This window comes from Hemitrygon akajei, chromosome 18, assembly GCF_048418815.1.
Source record: "Hemitrygon akajei chromosome 18, sHemAka1.3, whole genome shotgun sequence".
Taxonomy (NCBI): domain Eukaryota; kingdom Metazoa; phylum Chordata; class Chondrichthyes; order Myliobatiformes; family Dasyatidae; genus Hemitrygon; species Hemitrygon akajei.
In genome coordinates this window covers 10,723,306-10,738,898 of record NC_133141.1, presented here as the reverse complement: position 1 = coordinate 10,738,898, position 15,593 = coordinate 10,723,306, and the positions used below count along the sequence as shown (strand labels likewise).

Sequence of the window (15,593 nt, the reverse complement as noted above, 5' to 3'; positions counted from 1 at the left end):
TGAAAACCCTGGTGAGCATTCTGACAGGCTGCATGGGGGGGGGGGGGGGGGGGCGGGGAGAGAGGAGGGGCACACCGCGCAGGATCGAAAGCTACAGAAAGTTGTAAAATTAGCCAGCTCCATCTTGGGTACTAGCCTCTGTAGTATCCAAGACATCCTCAAGGAGTGGTGTTGCAGAAAGGTGACATCCATTATTAAGGACACCACCTCCCAGGACATGCCCTCTTCTCATTGCTACCATCAGGTAGGAGGTACAGAAGCCTGACGGCACACACTCAGTGATTCAGGAACAGCTTCTTCCCCTCTGCTGTCCGATTCCTAAATCAGGGGTCAGCAACCTTTTTGCCTCCGTGGGCCAGATCACGTATTAATGGGCAGACTGTGGGCTAGATAAATACCATAAAAAACTTGAAATATAGGAATTATCTATTTAAATAGATCTGGTTGTTTGGCCTCAAATGAATGAATACCATGTGCTAGAAAATCATTTGTGCTTAAGGTTGCCTACCTCTGCCCTAAATGGATATTGAACTCATGAACACTACCTCACTTTTATTATTTCTGTTTTTGCACTATTTTAAATTTAACTTTAACATAGTTATTGTAATTGATTTCTGTATTTTTTCTATATGATGTATTGCATTGTACAGGACTAAGCTAACAAATTTCACAACATATAGAGCAAGTTCTGGAACATTCAAGAGCAGAATCTGTTTAAAATAGAAATATGTGATTATATTACTGGGAATATTCTTTAGTGCAGCTACAGCAAAAGAGTAAACTTGCAGGGAAATTACAGAGATCTGCAAAACTCATAGGAGTTGATGGTGGGGACTTCATTGATATAAGGGGAAGAGGAGGAAATTTCCAAAATTTATGGAAATTTGATCAGCATTTCTGGGCCAGAAAGGTAGCATTAAACATTACATGTTGTTTTATTTTATTTCCTTTTAGAACAGAGATGAGGAGGAATTTCTTGAGCCAGAGTGTGGTGAATCTGTGGAATTCTTTGCCACAGGAGCTGTGGAGGCCAAATCTTTATGTACATTTAAGGCTGAGTATGATAGATTCCTCGATTGGTCACAGCATGAAGGGATACAGGGAGAAGGCAAGATATTGGAGCTGAAAGAAAAATTGAATCAGCCATGATGAAATTGTGGAACTGACTCGATGGGCCAAATGGCCTAATTCTGCTCCTATATCTTATGGTTTTATTTAAGGTACAGCATGGTAACAGGACTTTCTGCCCAACAAACACATGCTGCTCCAAATTCACCCATATGACCAATTAACATACTAACCATTACTTCTTTGAAATGTGTGAGGAAACCTGAACACTTGGAGGAAACCCATTCAGTCACAGGGAGAACTTACAAAACTTCTACAGGCAGCAACGGGAAATGAACCTGGGTCACTGGTGCTGTAATAGTGTTACACTGCACTGCTGCCCCAACTACTTCTTGAAGTTCTCCTAGTGACCTAGTAAACACTCTGCTCAATGTTATTGCCTACTCCCTTGAGAATAATTCACCTATGACTTTTCATCAGCAATCATCTGCTTCTCATTGTCTAACCAATTCAAACATGTAATTTTATTTCAGATTTATAGCATCTATAGTGTTTTACTATACGTAAGAAAGCTTTTACTTATTGTGGCTGAATAAGTACTCAGTGTGGTCATAACCAGTAATCTTTGCCTTGATGTTGCATAGGTAAAAATGGAAAGATATAAGAATGACAGAAAGAGATAGAAGAACCAAGCAACACTGACACACTTCAATATTTTTATTAAGAAAAAGTTAACATCTTATATATATTCCATTATAAACAAACATTCTACAGTTCTAAGAAAGCACTCAGCTATGCATTCAATAATTAATGGAAACTGCACAAAAAAACAATAAATACTAGAAGTGCCATTTACAGCATACAGAAGTGGATATACAGAAATTTGAAGATATTTTAAATTAAAGATGAATCTTCATTGCAAGATGGATTGTATATCCAGCTATAAACACAATGGCCTTAAAATTCGACCTAGGGAATCAGCTGCGAGTGTTGGATCAAAATTCATATCCTCAAATGGCAGAAAGCAATTCCATACAAACATGTCCAGCTTGCATCAAGGGCATATTGTTTAATGAGATTAAAACACGAAGAATTTAAAATAAAACACACCCACACACAAAGATTCCTGCCTGTCTGATGTACACATCTGAATCAACTAAAAAACAGGCAGCAGCTAAGCTCAACCAGCCGCAACACATTAAAATGGAGGGGCCTTGAGTTACATAACACCTAACTTTTTGAAAATTGAAACAGGAGGAAAGGTGTGGACTAGAGGCGATGTATAGGTTGTAACAGTACAATTATAACAGTGACACGAGGAAGGCTTTAATTTAGAAATAGTATAGGTAAGTGGGAGAGCCCAGGCTTGTAGAAGAAGGCTGCCTGATTGAGTGCTGTCGATAAGACTGGGGATGCCCATTTCTCAAGGTGAGACAGCAAGAGCAGTTCACCTGCCTGAAGCCAAGTATGCATACAACCTCCTAAAAACAGATGCCCCCACCAACCTCTGGGTGAGGAAATGGTGGCAGCCTTCACTAACCATCCCCTTCAACAAAAATCTGCTTTGCCCCTCACATACACAACATGCACTAATACTTCAAATATCTCAATGCACACTAGAAATACTGTCAATATAGGAAAACCCAGGTGTGCTATACAAGTCTGAAATCTAAATGGCACAAATGAATAGATACAACTGATAAATAAAATAGCTTCATATGGAGGACTCAATTCAGGTTAAAATACAGATAATGCCATTGTTAAATCTATCTGAGCAGACTGCCAACAATACACATTAATAGAACAATAGCATAAAGGTGGGTCCTGCCAGTGAAAGGGTTCATTAACTGGTGTCTTTAGAGTGTCAGAACTGAGCACATTTTACACAGAACAACTATCTAGATCCAGAGTTAATTGCTGGACAATAAAGTTCTTAGCTCTACTGTTGGTTCACATCATCCTTGTATTATTCTGCCCCAGCATCCCTTGTACCTGTTAAGACTCATGTCAGGAGAGCTTCATACAGCGCAAGAATTTACCTAGCACATGTCCATTAGCTGCACTTGAACCCCAAACAAGGAACTAGCAAGCTGAGTGCAAAAGGTGCCAAACTTAAATCAATCTTGCTGACACAGCAACCTTCTCTTTACCTCCTATCAGGAACATTCTTTTGAGTTGGCCTTGTTCCCTACTTAGCTAACTTTTCAGGAATTAAAAGTAAACAATATAAATACTTAGCCAACACCATTGCTCAACCCCAGGCAAATTCATTCCCCAACTCCTCCCAGTGCAGTGAAAGTGTTTCAATTACATTCAATAGCCAGGGAGGTGATAAAAACAGAATTTGCTCAGATTGCTTTACACTGAGTAACCCCAGCTTCTGAAACCACATACAAGAGATGAGCCCAGCCACCTGTTGTTCTTTGACCGGTCTTAGATTAAGAACCAGATGGCTTAAGGTATTCCATGATTGAGTAACTGCACTCAGAACTAAATGTTCCATATCAGAAACAAAACCTTTCACTTCCCTGCATTTAAAGAGCTACATTAAAATGAGTAGCCTACAGGAGGAATCTCATAGTAACCAATCATTGCCTTTCATACCTCAGGTCAGTAACTTGGGGCAAAACAAGTACCGTACTCACATTTGGCAGACGCAGCCTGGGTCCGTAAGAAAGACTTCAGAAAAGAATCAGCCCACTAGTAAAACAATGAACAAGCTACACTTACGAAATTCTGCTTGTGATTCTCATCTACCCACAGCAAGCTCATCCAAAATTGCAACTGCTCTGTAAAGTTATACAAACATGGCTCACAATGACAAACTAGGAAGTAAAAGTGGATTGAGTACTATTGTAGCTCCTGGTATAGAGATACAAACAGGAATGTAACAAAACCAAAAGGAATAGACACAAGGCTTTCTATCAATGGGGTTTAGACTCAAACTGATGCTCAAACATCAGTAAATGTGCAAAGGCAGAGAATGAAAAATATTACAGCCACACAGAATAGCTTTCATTAAATTAACCCAGCAAATCAACTGCATGGGTACGATTGAAAGTAGCTTAAAGGATTCATGGAAAATTCTTCAATTATGCTTTGAACTCACTGAAAATTTAAAATGAGTATACCCATGCAGGTAGGAACACACTCTTTCACATAATTAGATTTCTTTGCAATTATCTAGCATTGTGCTAACACAAATGATGGACAAGCATGGTAACCACGTGCCATAAGGCTTCATGCAGCAATGGTTAACATTGTCAACAACTACTGGTCTGAAACAATATCCAAACTGCCAGAGCCCCAATCAATGCTATTAGCATCTTGGTAGCACAGCTAACGGAACTGCTACCTTTATGATCCAGGCTTGATCCTAAACTTTGATGCTGTTTGTGTGAAGTGTGCATGTTTTGCCAGTAGCCATCTGGATTTCATCCCACATCCCTCAAACCTAGAGTTGCTCACTGTAAATTGCCCCTAATCCTTCCTAACCAATTTCCCTCCTTATTCAAGTCAGTGATTCTTTCTTCAGCTGTCATCAATCCAAATGAAAGCAGCACAGACTGAAGATCTCACCTGACTTCATAAGCAAAGATTTTACCCAATTGTGTCAATGGAAAATGGTTCTTTCATTTCAAAAAACCAAATACTATTCAAAGTAGTCAGCTTTGTCATAAGCAGACATGAACTGATTTATTCTCATGTGCTACCAGGGAAAGATGTGTATATTTGCAAGATAAAGGAAAATAGCCTTAAAGTCAAAGAGCCTGTAAAGGGATGCCACATACTACCTTATAACTGCAGGAACTCAGGTATAATCCTGGCCTCTGGTGCTGTCTGTATGGAGTTCACACTCCTCCCCTAAAATGCCCTGGCTTCCTTCCATATTGCAAAGTGTGCAGGTTGGTACATTAAATGGCCACTATAGTCCAACTCTGGTGTGTAAGTGAGTGGAGGAAGTTAGAGATGGGGAGGGCAAAGGAGAGAAGAGAAGAATACAAATCAGAGGAAAATTAGTGGAGTAATGAAATTCTGTGAGTCAGCATAGAATCAACTGTGTGTATGGCCTCATGCACACAAGAAAAATATAAAATAATGTAAACTTTACCAGGAAGGGCATCTTTTGTCATCACCAGGCAATTTTAAAAGGTCTCAAGACTGAGGACAAAATCTCACAGATGTGTGCTTTTACTGTAAGTGAGAGGCCAGAGAAACCAGAGACAGAATGATATAACAAACCAAAGAAACTGGACCAAAAATTTTCAATAGGTAGTCAACCAAAGTTTGAAGGGGGAATGCTGCTCACACTGAAGATTCAAAACTTTAGTTATGCAAATTTAGCTGCAGGAACTGGACTATTCACTGCTAAAACACCTTGTGTTTATCATGTTAATCTGTGTATTACTGCCACAAATAACTGAAAATTCTGGAAATATTCAATAAGTCTGGCAGCATCTGTGGAACAAGAACAGAATTATTATTTCAGGTCTTTTCAGGGATGCTGAGAGTTCCAATATTTTCTGTTTTTATTTCTGATCTTCTGTTTCTGCAGTTTCACTGATTGCAAAGTACCTTCGATAGGAATGGATTTGTACTTCAGCACCTTCACCTTTAGATGGCAACAAATCCATCCCACTCATGAGTTGGAAACCTGACTATATTTAAGCAGGATCCAGCTGGCTTCTTACACACATTTTACAGAAAAATCTGTCAGTTTTTCAGCAGTCAGGATACAGAATCTGAAAAATGGAAAAGGTCTAGATTGGCAGAGCACAAATAGTGGTTTTACCCAGCTCACGCAGACTGTAGTTATTAAAATAATATAATCTGGGGGAAGGTCATATATCCGAAGCTTAGTTTGGATTTCACTGTTCAGCATCTACTAAGCATACAGACCAGAGAACATCAACTATTAAAATGGCATCCTAACTCTTCCCCAACTCCAATTTTCCTACAGTCATAATAACAAATGCAAAGTACTGAATGAGGGTCTGGAATGCAACCAACAATGAGAAACAACTAAAGGATAGGAAAACCTGAAATATCCAAAAGATGCAGGCAGGGTAGTTCCAATTCAGTTAGAAAAGATACAATTCTGTTAGCTGTAGTGACCAGGGAAAATTAAGATAGCTTCAGCAAAAACACTTAAGATAATAAATACATTTAATGAGTTATCTGTAGTGACAATGCACAATAGAAAATTTTACACAAGACATTAGTATGGAGTTATCAATTGATTTACTCCACCAGCGATAGAATGCAGTGCTTTAAAGTAACTTATTTGCATCCACCTAAGTTTTGGAGTGCCAGACCTTCAATATTTACTATACCCCAATGTAGAAGCTAGAGTTTCAAATTTTGTTTTCAAATTACTCTACCTCAGTGATATCCTGCTTAGCACTACCCTGCAGAGGTAATTGGTCCTGGAGTCTAAATATTCACAGCAACACATTCCCCAGTATTACCTTTTTGAAAGGGAATACTTTGGCTGCACAATGCTATACTAATTATCTGATGCTTTTGATTGATGTGGCTCAGTTTGATTCAGGCAACATGCAGATGGCTGGTGGTGGGCAGGCTGGGGGAGCACTGAGATGCAAGGCTCAGAGCTGCACACAGTGCAGTCACAGCAGGGGAATCACTACAAATGCTGACAGATCATTTGGATCTGTTGGTATTTTTTGTCACACCCCTCTGGATGTGGTGGAAGCTGCCAACCACTCCCCACTTTTGCTTGGCTGTACAGCCTTCCCCAGGTTTAGAGGTATAGCAGTGTCCAGTCCACTCTGGCCTGAGTGCACCCAAACCACACATCTCAGGTCTGAGCAACAGCACTGTTTGTTCCACCTGCCCAACATTATCCCTCACAACCTCAGTGACTCGTGACTCACTGCACATGAAGCTGTGTAGTGACGAGTCCCACATTGCTGTGGGAACGATATAAGGGCTGAGCTCTCAACATATTTGCAGTACAGAACAAAGTCAGGAGAGCAGGGATTTGTCCTCTAACATTTCTATATACATAATTCTATAATACTTCCTTTTAGCGATGTATTTTTTAGTATTGTTGTTCCTGAAAAAAAGCACAAGGCAGCAGCGTACTAATGCTCTGAACTCCATCTCTCGTTCTGATAAAAGAAACCTATTACACTTTGTAGAGGTACCTAGCACTTAGGACCAAATCCTATACAAACAGAATGCAGTATGCTTTTCTCTGCTTAAAAAAAACCTACATTCCACTAATACATTAAATAGATAGAGCTGGGGCTAAACATGCACTGAATAAAGAATGCTTGAGAATGAGCTATTTCTTGCCACCCCTTACAAACTGTTCTCCTACACCATGTCTGAGAATGTAGGGAGTCTTGTCTCGGTCAACAACTGAAGCTGTTTAACTCTGCCACACGGTACAAGCAAAATCACTCCTACCTCCTCCCCCTTACTCATGCAGATTCATCTGCAGAACAGGCTGGGATACTGCATATAACACACTGCAAAAAAAAATAAAATAAAAAAAATCCGCAACTTGCTGCTGCTGGAAGACTAAAAACCCACAAATACAAGTCACATTCCAAGTGATATCATCAGGCCAAATATGCATTAGATTTGACAATGGAAAAAGCATCACCTGGACTGGGTGCCAGACTGTTAAAATACACAGTCATAGCCCCACAGCAACAAATCTCAGTGCAGCTGAGAAGACTTATTGCTATTTAACTGTACTTCACTGCAGTGCATCTCGTTAGTCTATCTTTTCCATCGGGGTGAGGTGGAAAGAGAGCATATGAATAGGTTGTGCAGGGCGCCCAGCTGCTTCACAATACAGCATTTGTTCAAGGAATAACATTTGGACTTACTGAGCAATAGGCAGGTTCAAGGTGCTGTTGAATACACTCCTGAATGATTACCTCTCACCAACATTAAAGAGTGATTAACCAAGATGCCCTTTTAACCACCACACCCCTTCTATTCCTCAAATACAAAGCAGGTCAAGTAAAACCACTGGCATCATGATGATGGGCAAGAAAGAAGGGAAATGCAACGCATTCAGGAAGCATGACTTCAGCAAGACTGGTTGTGCTGCACTGATGGTATAAAACTTCACTTAACTATCCAGTTAGACTGGAATTACACACTTCAAATTCAGCCTGTTTATATTAGAAGGCAAACAAAAAATCAACAATCACAACAAATTCCAAAAGTTTGTTCACAGGATGTCTCTCAAAATCTAAGGTTTATTAATCTTGCCATAGAATTGGCAGGGGCCTAGTGAATGGGACCAAAAAAACAATTTCATGTTTGACTAAACAGTTGAAAACATTTGCCTCACTGTAACCAAATTAAAATGATAATCCAATGTACAAGTGGGGGCTAGTATCAGTCACTGTAATGTATCTACTTTACTGCACCATACTTTCACAATGTTGTGCTGCCCACTTCAAGGGCAAGAACAGTATCTCATTTGCATTGCAAACCCAATGCTGTCACCGGGGCCTGCCTGGGAGAAAACAAACCCACTGAAAGAATAATGGTATCCTGCAGACATTTGTTCTATTTCTACAAATGAGGGCTAAATAAAAGTGCGTTCTCAAAACCATCTTTCGGCAAAATCCTCACCTAGATATTCCAGGAGGCGCTTCATTCCTATCTGAAAATTTCACTATGGACAAATATCACAGCCTTCAAGTTGCCAAATTATTTCCTTATTAGAATCCATCCTTTCAGATATTATAATCTTTCAAATCAAGAGACAACCATCCCTACAAGCCCAACATGGAATTTAAGTCACCTGACAGAGGATTAGGGAACAGGACTTCTTCTGAAACTAGTTACCCCAGATTCAGCTACTCCGATCATAAAAATATGGTAAAGTGTTATTTACAATGACATTTTAAAAAGATTCCTACTGTTGTACACTACCAGAGGGTTAGCTGATTAGAAGTGTCCTTTCCTAATTGACTTAGGTATTTACTTTAAGGGGAGGATGGATCAGGGATCGAAATTGTTAATTTGGGTCCAGAAACGGCCAATTGCACTCAGAATATAATAACAACACTGAAAATTTGCAAAATCATTCTCAACTTGAATTCATTCACCATCAATATCAATCACACAAAACAGCCCCCATTTCCCATCCCTTGGCTAGTGTCAGTTGTTAAAACTAAACCCGCAGGATCTCAAGACAGTTATTATAGCAAATGGCTATCCAGTCAGGCTGGGTGGATGCCCATTGGACATTGTTTATTTCTCCTTCTGCTGTGTATGCCAAGATGGGGTCTTCAATGGCACGCGGCATCTGCTGGATGTCCCAAATAAGTGCCTGGTGGTCATCCGCTTGAAACAAAAGTATTGATTTAGTTAAAAAACAGCATCAATCTTCAACAATGTTAATATTGAAAGCAAAAACATTCCTCTATTAAAATGCCTGTGAATACCCTTCAAGATTTTGCAACTTTCCTACGGTGCCTGGCTACATAGTGTAGAACATTTACTGTTTCCAATGCAAGAATTCAAAGGCAAAAATAAACTTAAAAGAGAACTCTCGCCTCACACCCAAACAATTATTATGACACAGGAATAAGCCAAGCAGAATCTGGGCAAATCCCTGCAGGGAGATCTAGAATTGCAGCCCATGACAGTGAGCTATGTCTCATAGCAGGCACGAGTCTTCACAAAATGATGTTCTTCCAGTCAGTGAAGGTCATGCACCCCATTCCAAAGGTAAGGAAACAATAAATTCCACAGGTTCAAATTCAATCTATCTGGATCTGCCAAGGATCACTAGATTTGTGTGCATATAGTATTTCTATTCAGTGGTCAATTTTGCTGAGTTAATATTGTAAAAACTGGCAGAGGAGAAAGGATAAGAAAACTTAAACCCTGGATAATTCAGGGTTATGAATAGACACCTTGCAAGAGACTGAAGAAAAAAAGATCAGTTGTGAAATTTAACTTGAAATATTTAGAAATGGATTATGATAACTTTATGGCCAAGGGTTACCAATAAAATTAAAACAAAGCAAATTGGACAGATATATAACATTAAGGTCAGTTGAAAACATGAAAACAGCAGACATTTCACAGATGTGAGGCTTGGTGTCTTCCAAAGATGCAGGTCTTCAATAGATATCTTGGAATTGCAAAGTGCAACATCAATGGATGTAGATGGCACCAGAAGTGCATTTAATTGAGAGAAGGATTAATTAACTCAAAGCAGACTGGTCAGGTGGTCAGCACATTTGGACAGATAAAATGTTAGGAAAAGGAAAAATATGAAAAACTTCAAAGCAATAGACAAACAGAGAATAAGGGCTCAAATACAAATTTAAGAAAGCAAGTAAAATAAGAGAATCCAGATTTTATGGAATGGATGCAAAAATAAGTTATTGTTAAAATCTAGAATCTGCAGCTTACTTTATAACATTCTTATAACAAGCCTGCAGATCAGTGGCGCACTGTTTTAGAACCAATGTTAAGACTAGAGTGTACTCAGGAGGATAAATTAACACATTTCCAGAAGTTAAAAAATGATTTGAAGTGACAACCAAAATTTTAAACAGTGGAACAGTAAAGGTGAAATCCATGCATGCCCTCAAAATAAAAATAAGATTTTAAATGCAAACATGAGAAAATCTGCAGATGCTGGAAATTCAAGCAGCACACACAAAATGCTGGTGGAACACAGCAGGCCAGGCAGCATCTATAGGAAGAAGCACTGTCGACGTTTCGGGCCGAGACCCTTCGTCAGGACTAACTGAAAGAAGAGATAGTAAGAGATTTGAAAGTGGGAGGGGGAGGGATGAAGCCAAGAGCTGGAAAGTTGATTGGCAAAAGGGACAGAGTGGGAAAAGGGGGTGGATCATGGGACAGGAGGCCTAGAAAGAAAGAAAGGGGGAGGGGAGCACCAGAGGGAGATGAAGAGTAGGCAAGGAGTGATTGTGAGAGGGACAGAGAGAGAAAAAAAAGGGGGAGAATAGATAAATAAATAAGGGATGGGGTAAGAAGGGGAGGAGAGGCATTAACGGAAGTTAGAGAAATCAATGTTCATGCCATCAGGCTGGAGGCTACCCAGCTGGTATATAAGGTGTTGTTCCTCCAACCTGAGTGTGGCTTCACCTTGACAATAGAGGAGGCCATGGATAGACATATCAGAATGAGAATGGGATGTGAAATTAAAATGTGTGGCCACTGGGAGATCCTGCTTTCTCTGACGGACAGAGCATAGGTGTTCAACGAAACGGTTCCACCAGCATTTTGTGTGTGCGTCTGTGTCAGGTCTCACCAATATATAGAAGGCCACACCGGGAGCACTGGATGCGGTATATTACATCAGCTGACTCACAGGTGAAGTGTCGCCTCACCTGGAAGGACTGTCTGGGGCCCTGAATGGTGATGAGGGAGGAAGCGTAAAGGGCAGGTGTAGCACTTGCTCTGCTTACAAGGATAAGTGCCGGGAGGGAGATCGGTGGGAAGGGATGGGGGGGAGGGGGGGGAAGAGAGGAGAAACAAATGGACAAGGGAGTCGCGTAGGGAGCGATCCCTGCGGAAAGCGGGGGGGGGGGGGGGGGGGAGGGAAAGATGTGCTTGGTGGTGGGATCCCTTTAGAGATGGCGGAAGTTATGGAGAATTATATGTTGGACCCTGAGGCTGGTGGGTGGTAGGTGAGGACAAGGGGAAACCTATCCCTAGTGGGGTAGCGGGAGGATGGGGTGAGAGCAGGTGTGTGTGAAATGGGAGAGATGCGTTTGAGAGCAGAGTTGATGGTGGAGGAAGGGAAGCCCCTTTGTTTAAAAAAGGAAGACATCTCCTTTGTCCTGGAATGAAAAGCCTCATCCTGAGAGCAGATGCGGCAGAGGCGGAGGAATTGCAAGAAGAGGATGGCATTTTTGCAAGAGACAGGGTGGGAAGAGGAATCATCCAGGTAGCTGTGAGAGTCCGTAGGATTATAGTAGACATCAGTAGATAAGCTGTCTCCAGAGACAGAGACAGAAAGGGGAGGGAGGTGTCAGAAATGGACCAGATAAATTGGAGGGCAGGGTGAAAGTTGGAGGCAAAGTTAATGAAGTCAACGAGCTCAGCATGCGTGCAGGAAGCAGCGCCAATGCAGTCGTTGATGAAGCAAAGGAAAAGTGGGGGACAGATACATGGACTGTTCCACAAAGCCAACAAACAGACAGGCATAGCTGGGACCCATACGGGTGCCCCGAGCTACACCTTTAGTTTGGAGGAAGTAGGAGGAGCCAAAGGAGAAATTATTAAGAGTAAGGACTAATTCCGCTAGACGGAGGACAGTGGTAGCAGAGGGGAACTGGTTGGGTCGGGAGGTATACAGGGACTGGACATCCATGGTGAAAATAAGGCGGTAGGGGCCAGTGAACTTAAAATCATTGAAAAAATTCAGAATGTGAGAATAGGTGGGAAGGGATTGAACGGGGGGGGGAGGGGGGGGGATAAAACAGTGTCAAGGTATGCAGAAATGAGTTTGACTGCTCCTTTCAACGGATGCTGCCCGACCTGCTGAGTTCATCCAGCATTTTTATACATCCAGAAATGAGTTTGGTGGGACAGGAGCAAGCTAAGACAATGGGTCTACCTGGACAGGCAGGTTTGTGGATCTTGGGTAGGAGGTTGAAACGGGAAGTGCGGGATGTGGGAACTATGAGGCCGGTGGCAGTGGATGGGAGATACCCAGAGCTGATAAGGTTGGTGATGGTGTGGGAGACAATGGCCTGGTGCTCCTTAGTGGGGTCATGATGGAGGGGTAAATAAGAGGAGGTATCAGAGAGTTGTCACTGTGCCTTGGCAAGGTAGAGGTCAGTACGTCAGACTACAACAGCGCCCCCCCCCCTTAAATGACCAAGATAGGGATAATTTGTTTCCAAGGAAAGATATTACAGAACATCTAGCACCAAAAGCACAAAGACAGTACTTACCTGCAGTGCAGATGTGACATGATGAGTGGGGAGCCCAGGCAATGCCATTCACGCACGCTCGGTGATTGTTTAACCGAGCCACGGGTGTACAGGGCACACGGACATCAAGAATCACCACCTGCAAATGAGTAGAAGCTTTTGGATTAACAGACTCAAATGAAAATCTGCTACAGCAAAACAACAGTAAAGCAGTATTACCTAATAATTTACATTTCACTGGATTGCCAGAGTAATTTGAATGCAGAAATAATTCCCTATTTCATTCTTTAACCATGATAAAAAGAACAAATCTTCAGATGAAAAATGTCAGAAGCTAAACTGCCAGTCACATCATAGGGTTTGTCTTTCTGTATTTGGCTAAAGTCAAGTTTATAGGACATAGCCAGAGGGGAAAAGTTGCATTACAGCTATGCACCTGTAACCGATGCACAGCACATGCAGTTATTGCAGATTACCACAATTTCTGGGCAACTGAGTATGTCCACCTTCCAAATACACCTCTGATTTGTTGGAGAAGCAGAGGAAAATAAACTCGATCATTCTGCGAACAATTTTCACACAATGAATAGAATTCAGGTTGAATTAAAAAAATAAATAGGTTTGGTGAAGTCTGCAATGAGCTCCCAATAATCATTTTCAAAGAACTAAAATAAACCATGCAAACACAAGTAATTCTGTAAAAATAACAAGTTATCCGTAACATCATAAGACATAGGAGCAGAATTAGGCCATTTGGAACATAGAATCTGCTCCATCATTTCATCATGGCTGATCCAATTCCCTCTCAACCCCATTCTTCTGCCTTCATGCCCTGACTTATCAAGAATCTTATCAACCTCTCCCTTAAACACACCCAATCATCTGGCCTCTACAACAGCCTATTGCAACAAATTTTATGTTTTTATATTGTTTTCACCCGTTCTTTCTTGTTGTTTACACGGTTTGTTTTTGTGCGTGGGGGCACTAATATTCTTGTTGCTGTTTGCGCAATTTGTTTTTAGCGCATGCTGGGTTGATGTTTTTGTTGCTGTTTGTGCAATTTGGTTTTTTTTGCGCACGGGGGGGTTGATATTCTTGCTGCCGTTTGTGCAATTTTTTTTGCGCATGGGGGCGATGTTGCCCTTTGTGCGACTTGTTTTTTTGCGCATGGGGGTGATGTTCTTGTTGCCCTTTGTGCGACTTGTTTTTTTGCGCATGGGGGGGCTTTGATGTTTTTGTTTGAACAACTTTCATAGTTTTCTTTGTTTCGAGGTTGTCTGGAAAAGACGAATCTCAGTTGCATACTACATACGTTTCAATAAATGTGCTTTGAATTCCACAGATTTACCCCCTCTGGCTAAAGAAATTCCTCATTTTAGTTCTAAATGGACATCCCTCTATTCTGAGGTGTGCCCTCTGGTCCTAGACTCCCCACTGTAGAAAACATCCTCTCCACATCCGCTTTATCTAGGTCTTTTACCATTCAATAGGTTTGAATGAGATCCTTCCTCATTCTTCTCAATTCCAGCAAATACCAACCCACAGCAATCAAACACTCCTCATATGATAAGCCTTTCATTCCCAGAACTATTTTGTGAAGCTCCTTTGAACTCTCTCCAATGTCAGCACATCCTTTTAGATAAGGGGCCCAAAACTGCTCACTATACACCAAGGCCTCACCACTACTTTATAAAGCTTCAGCATCACATCCTTGTTTTTATATTCTAGTCCTCTCGAAACAAATGTTAACACTGCATTTGGCTTCCTCCCCTGCAAATTAATGTTAGGGAGTCCTGCACGAGGACTCCCAAGCCCTTTTACACCTCAGATTTATGAATTTTCTCCCCATTTAGAAAGTAGTCTACACCTTTATTCTTTCTATCAAAGTGCATGACCAGAGTCCAACTGCAGCCTCCCTGCTTTCTCAACACTATGTGTCCTACCACCTACCTTTCATATCATCTGCAAACTTGTCCATACAACGTAAAAAGCAGCCCCTGGAACACCACCAATCACCAATCAGAAAAGGTTCCTTTATTCCTACTCTGACTCGTGCCAATTTTTCAGTGCTGGAGGGTGTGGGGAAGATGCCTCAGAGTAAAACTGAGATGACTGCTGTGAAGTTTATCTGACCAATGATTGAATAGGAGCAGTAAAAGCAAGGGTTGCCAAACTTCTTTATGCCATGGAACAATGCTATTAAGCAAGGTTGGGAACTCCTGAATTAGAGGGTGAGACAAAGTCAAAATCAAACTTATTGTCATGTGTTAAGTACATTGTTGGAAGGTGCAAAGAAAAACTTACTTGCAGCAGTTTCACCTATCATCAGATAAGCAGTGCTCATGAGTTGCAAAATGAAGAGGAAGTTTAGCCCAGCATGACCCCCCGAGAGAAAAAACAGCTGAGCTAACAGATGATTGACAAAGTGTCTAAACAGAAAATGAGGCACTGTTCATCAAGCTACTTTTAGGACTCACTGTGTTGGTAATAAGAGTCAACAGACCAATGGGTCAGAATGGGACTGGATAAGGAATTAGTGACAGGGAACAGGAAGTTCAGGGTTGCCACCTGCTCTCACACACAGAAAAAGGATAGTTTCTGTTTGTCCTC

The 15,593-nt window shown here is 41.3% G+C and overlaps 1 protein-coding gene across 1 annotated transcript in view; it reads right to left on the bottom strand.

Annotated features, from left to right (window-relative positions):
• Positions 1–1,767: 1,767 nt before the first annotated feature.
• Positions 1,768–15,593, bottom strand: part of dcaf7 (ddb1 and cul4 associated factor 7) — a 34,608-nt gene continuing 20,782 nt past the window's right edge. The window contains exons 5-6 of the mRNA XM_073070767.1: positions 13,005–13,122; positions 1,768–9,405 (exon numbers count right to left, since the gene is read on the bottom strand). Coding sequence (XP_072926868.1) covers positions 9,233–9,405; positions 13,005–13,122 — 291 coding nt within the window. The 3' untranslated portion in view covers positions 1,768–9,232. The remainder of the gene's footprint in view (positions 9,406–13,004; positions 13,123–15,593) is intronic.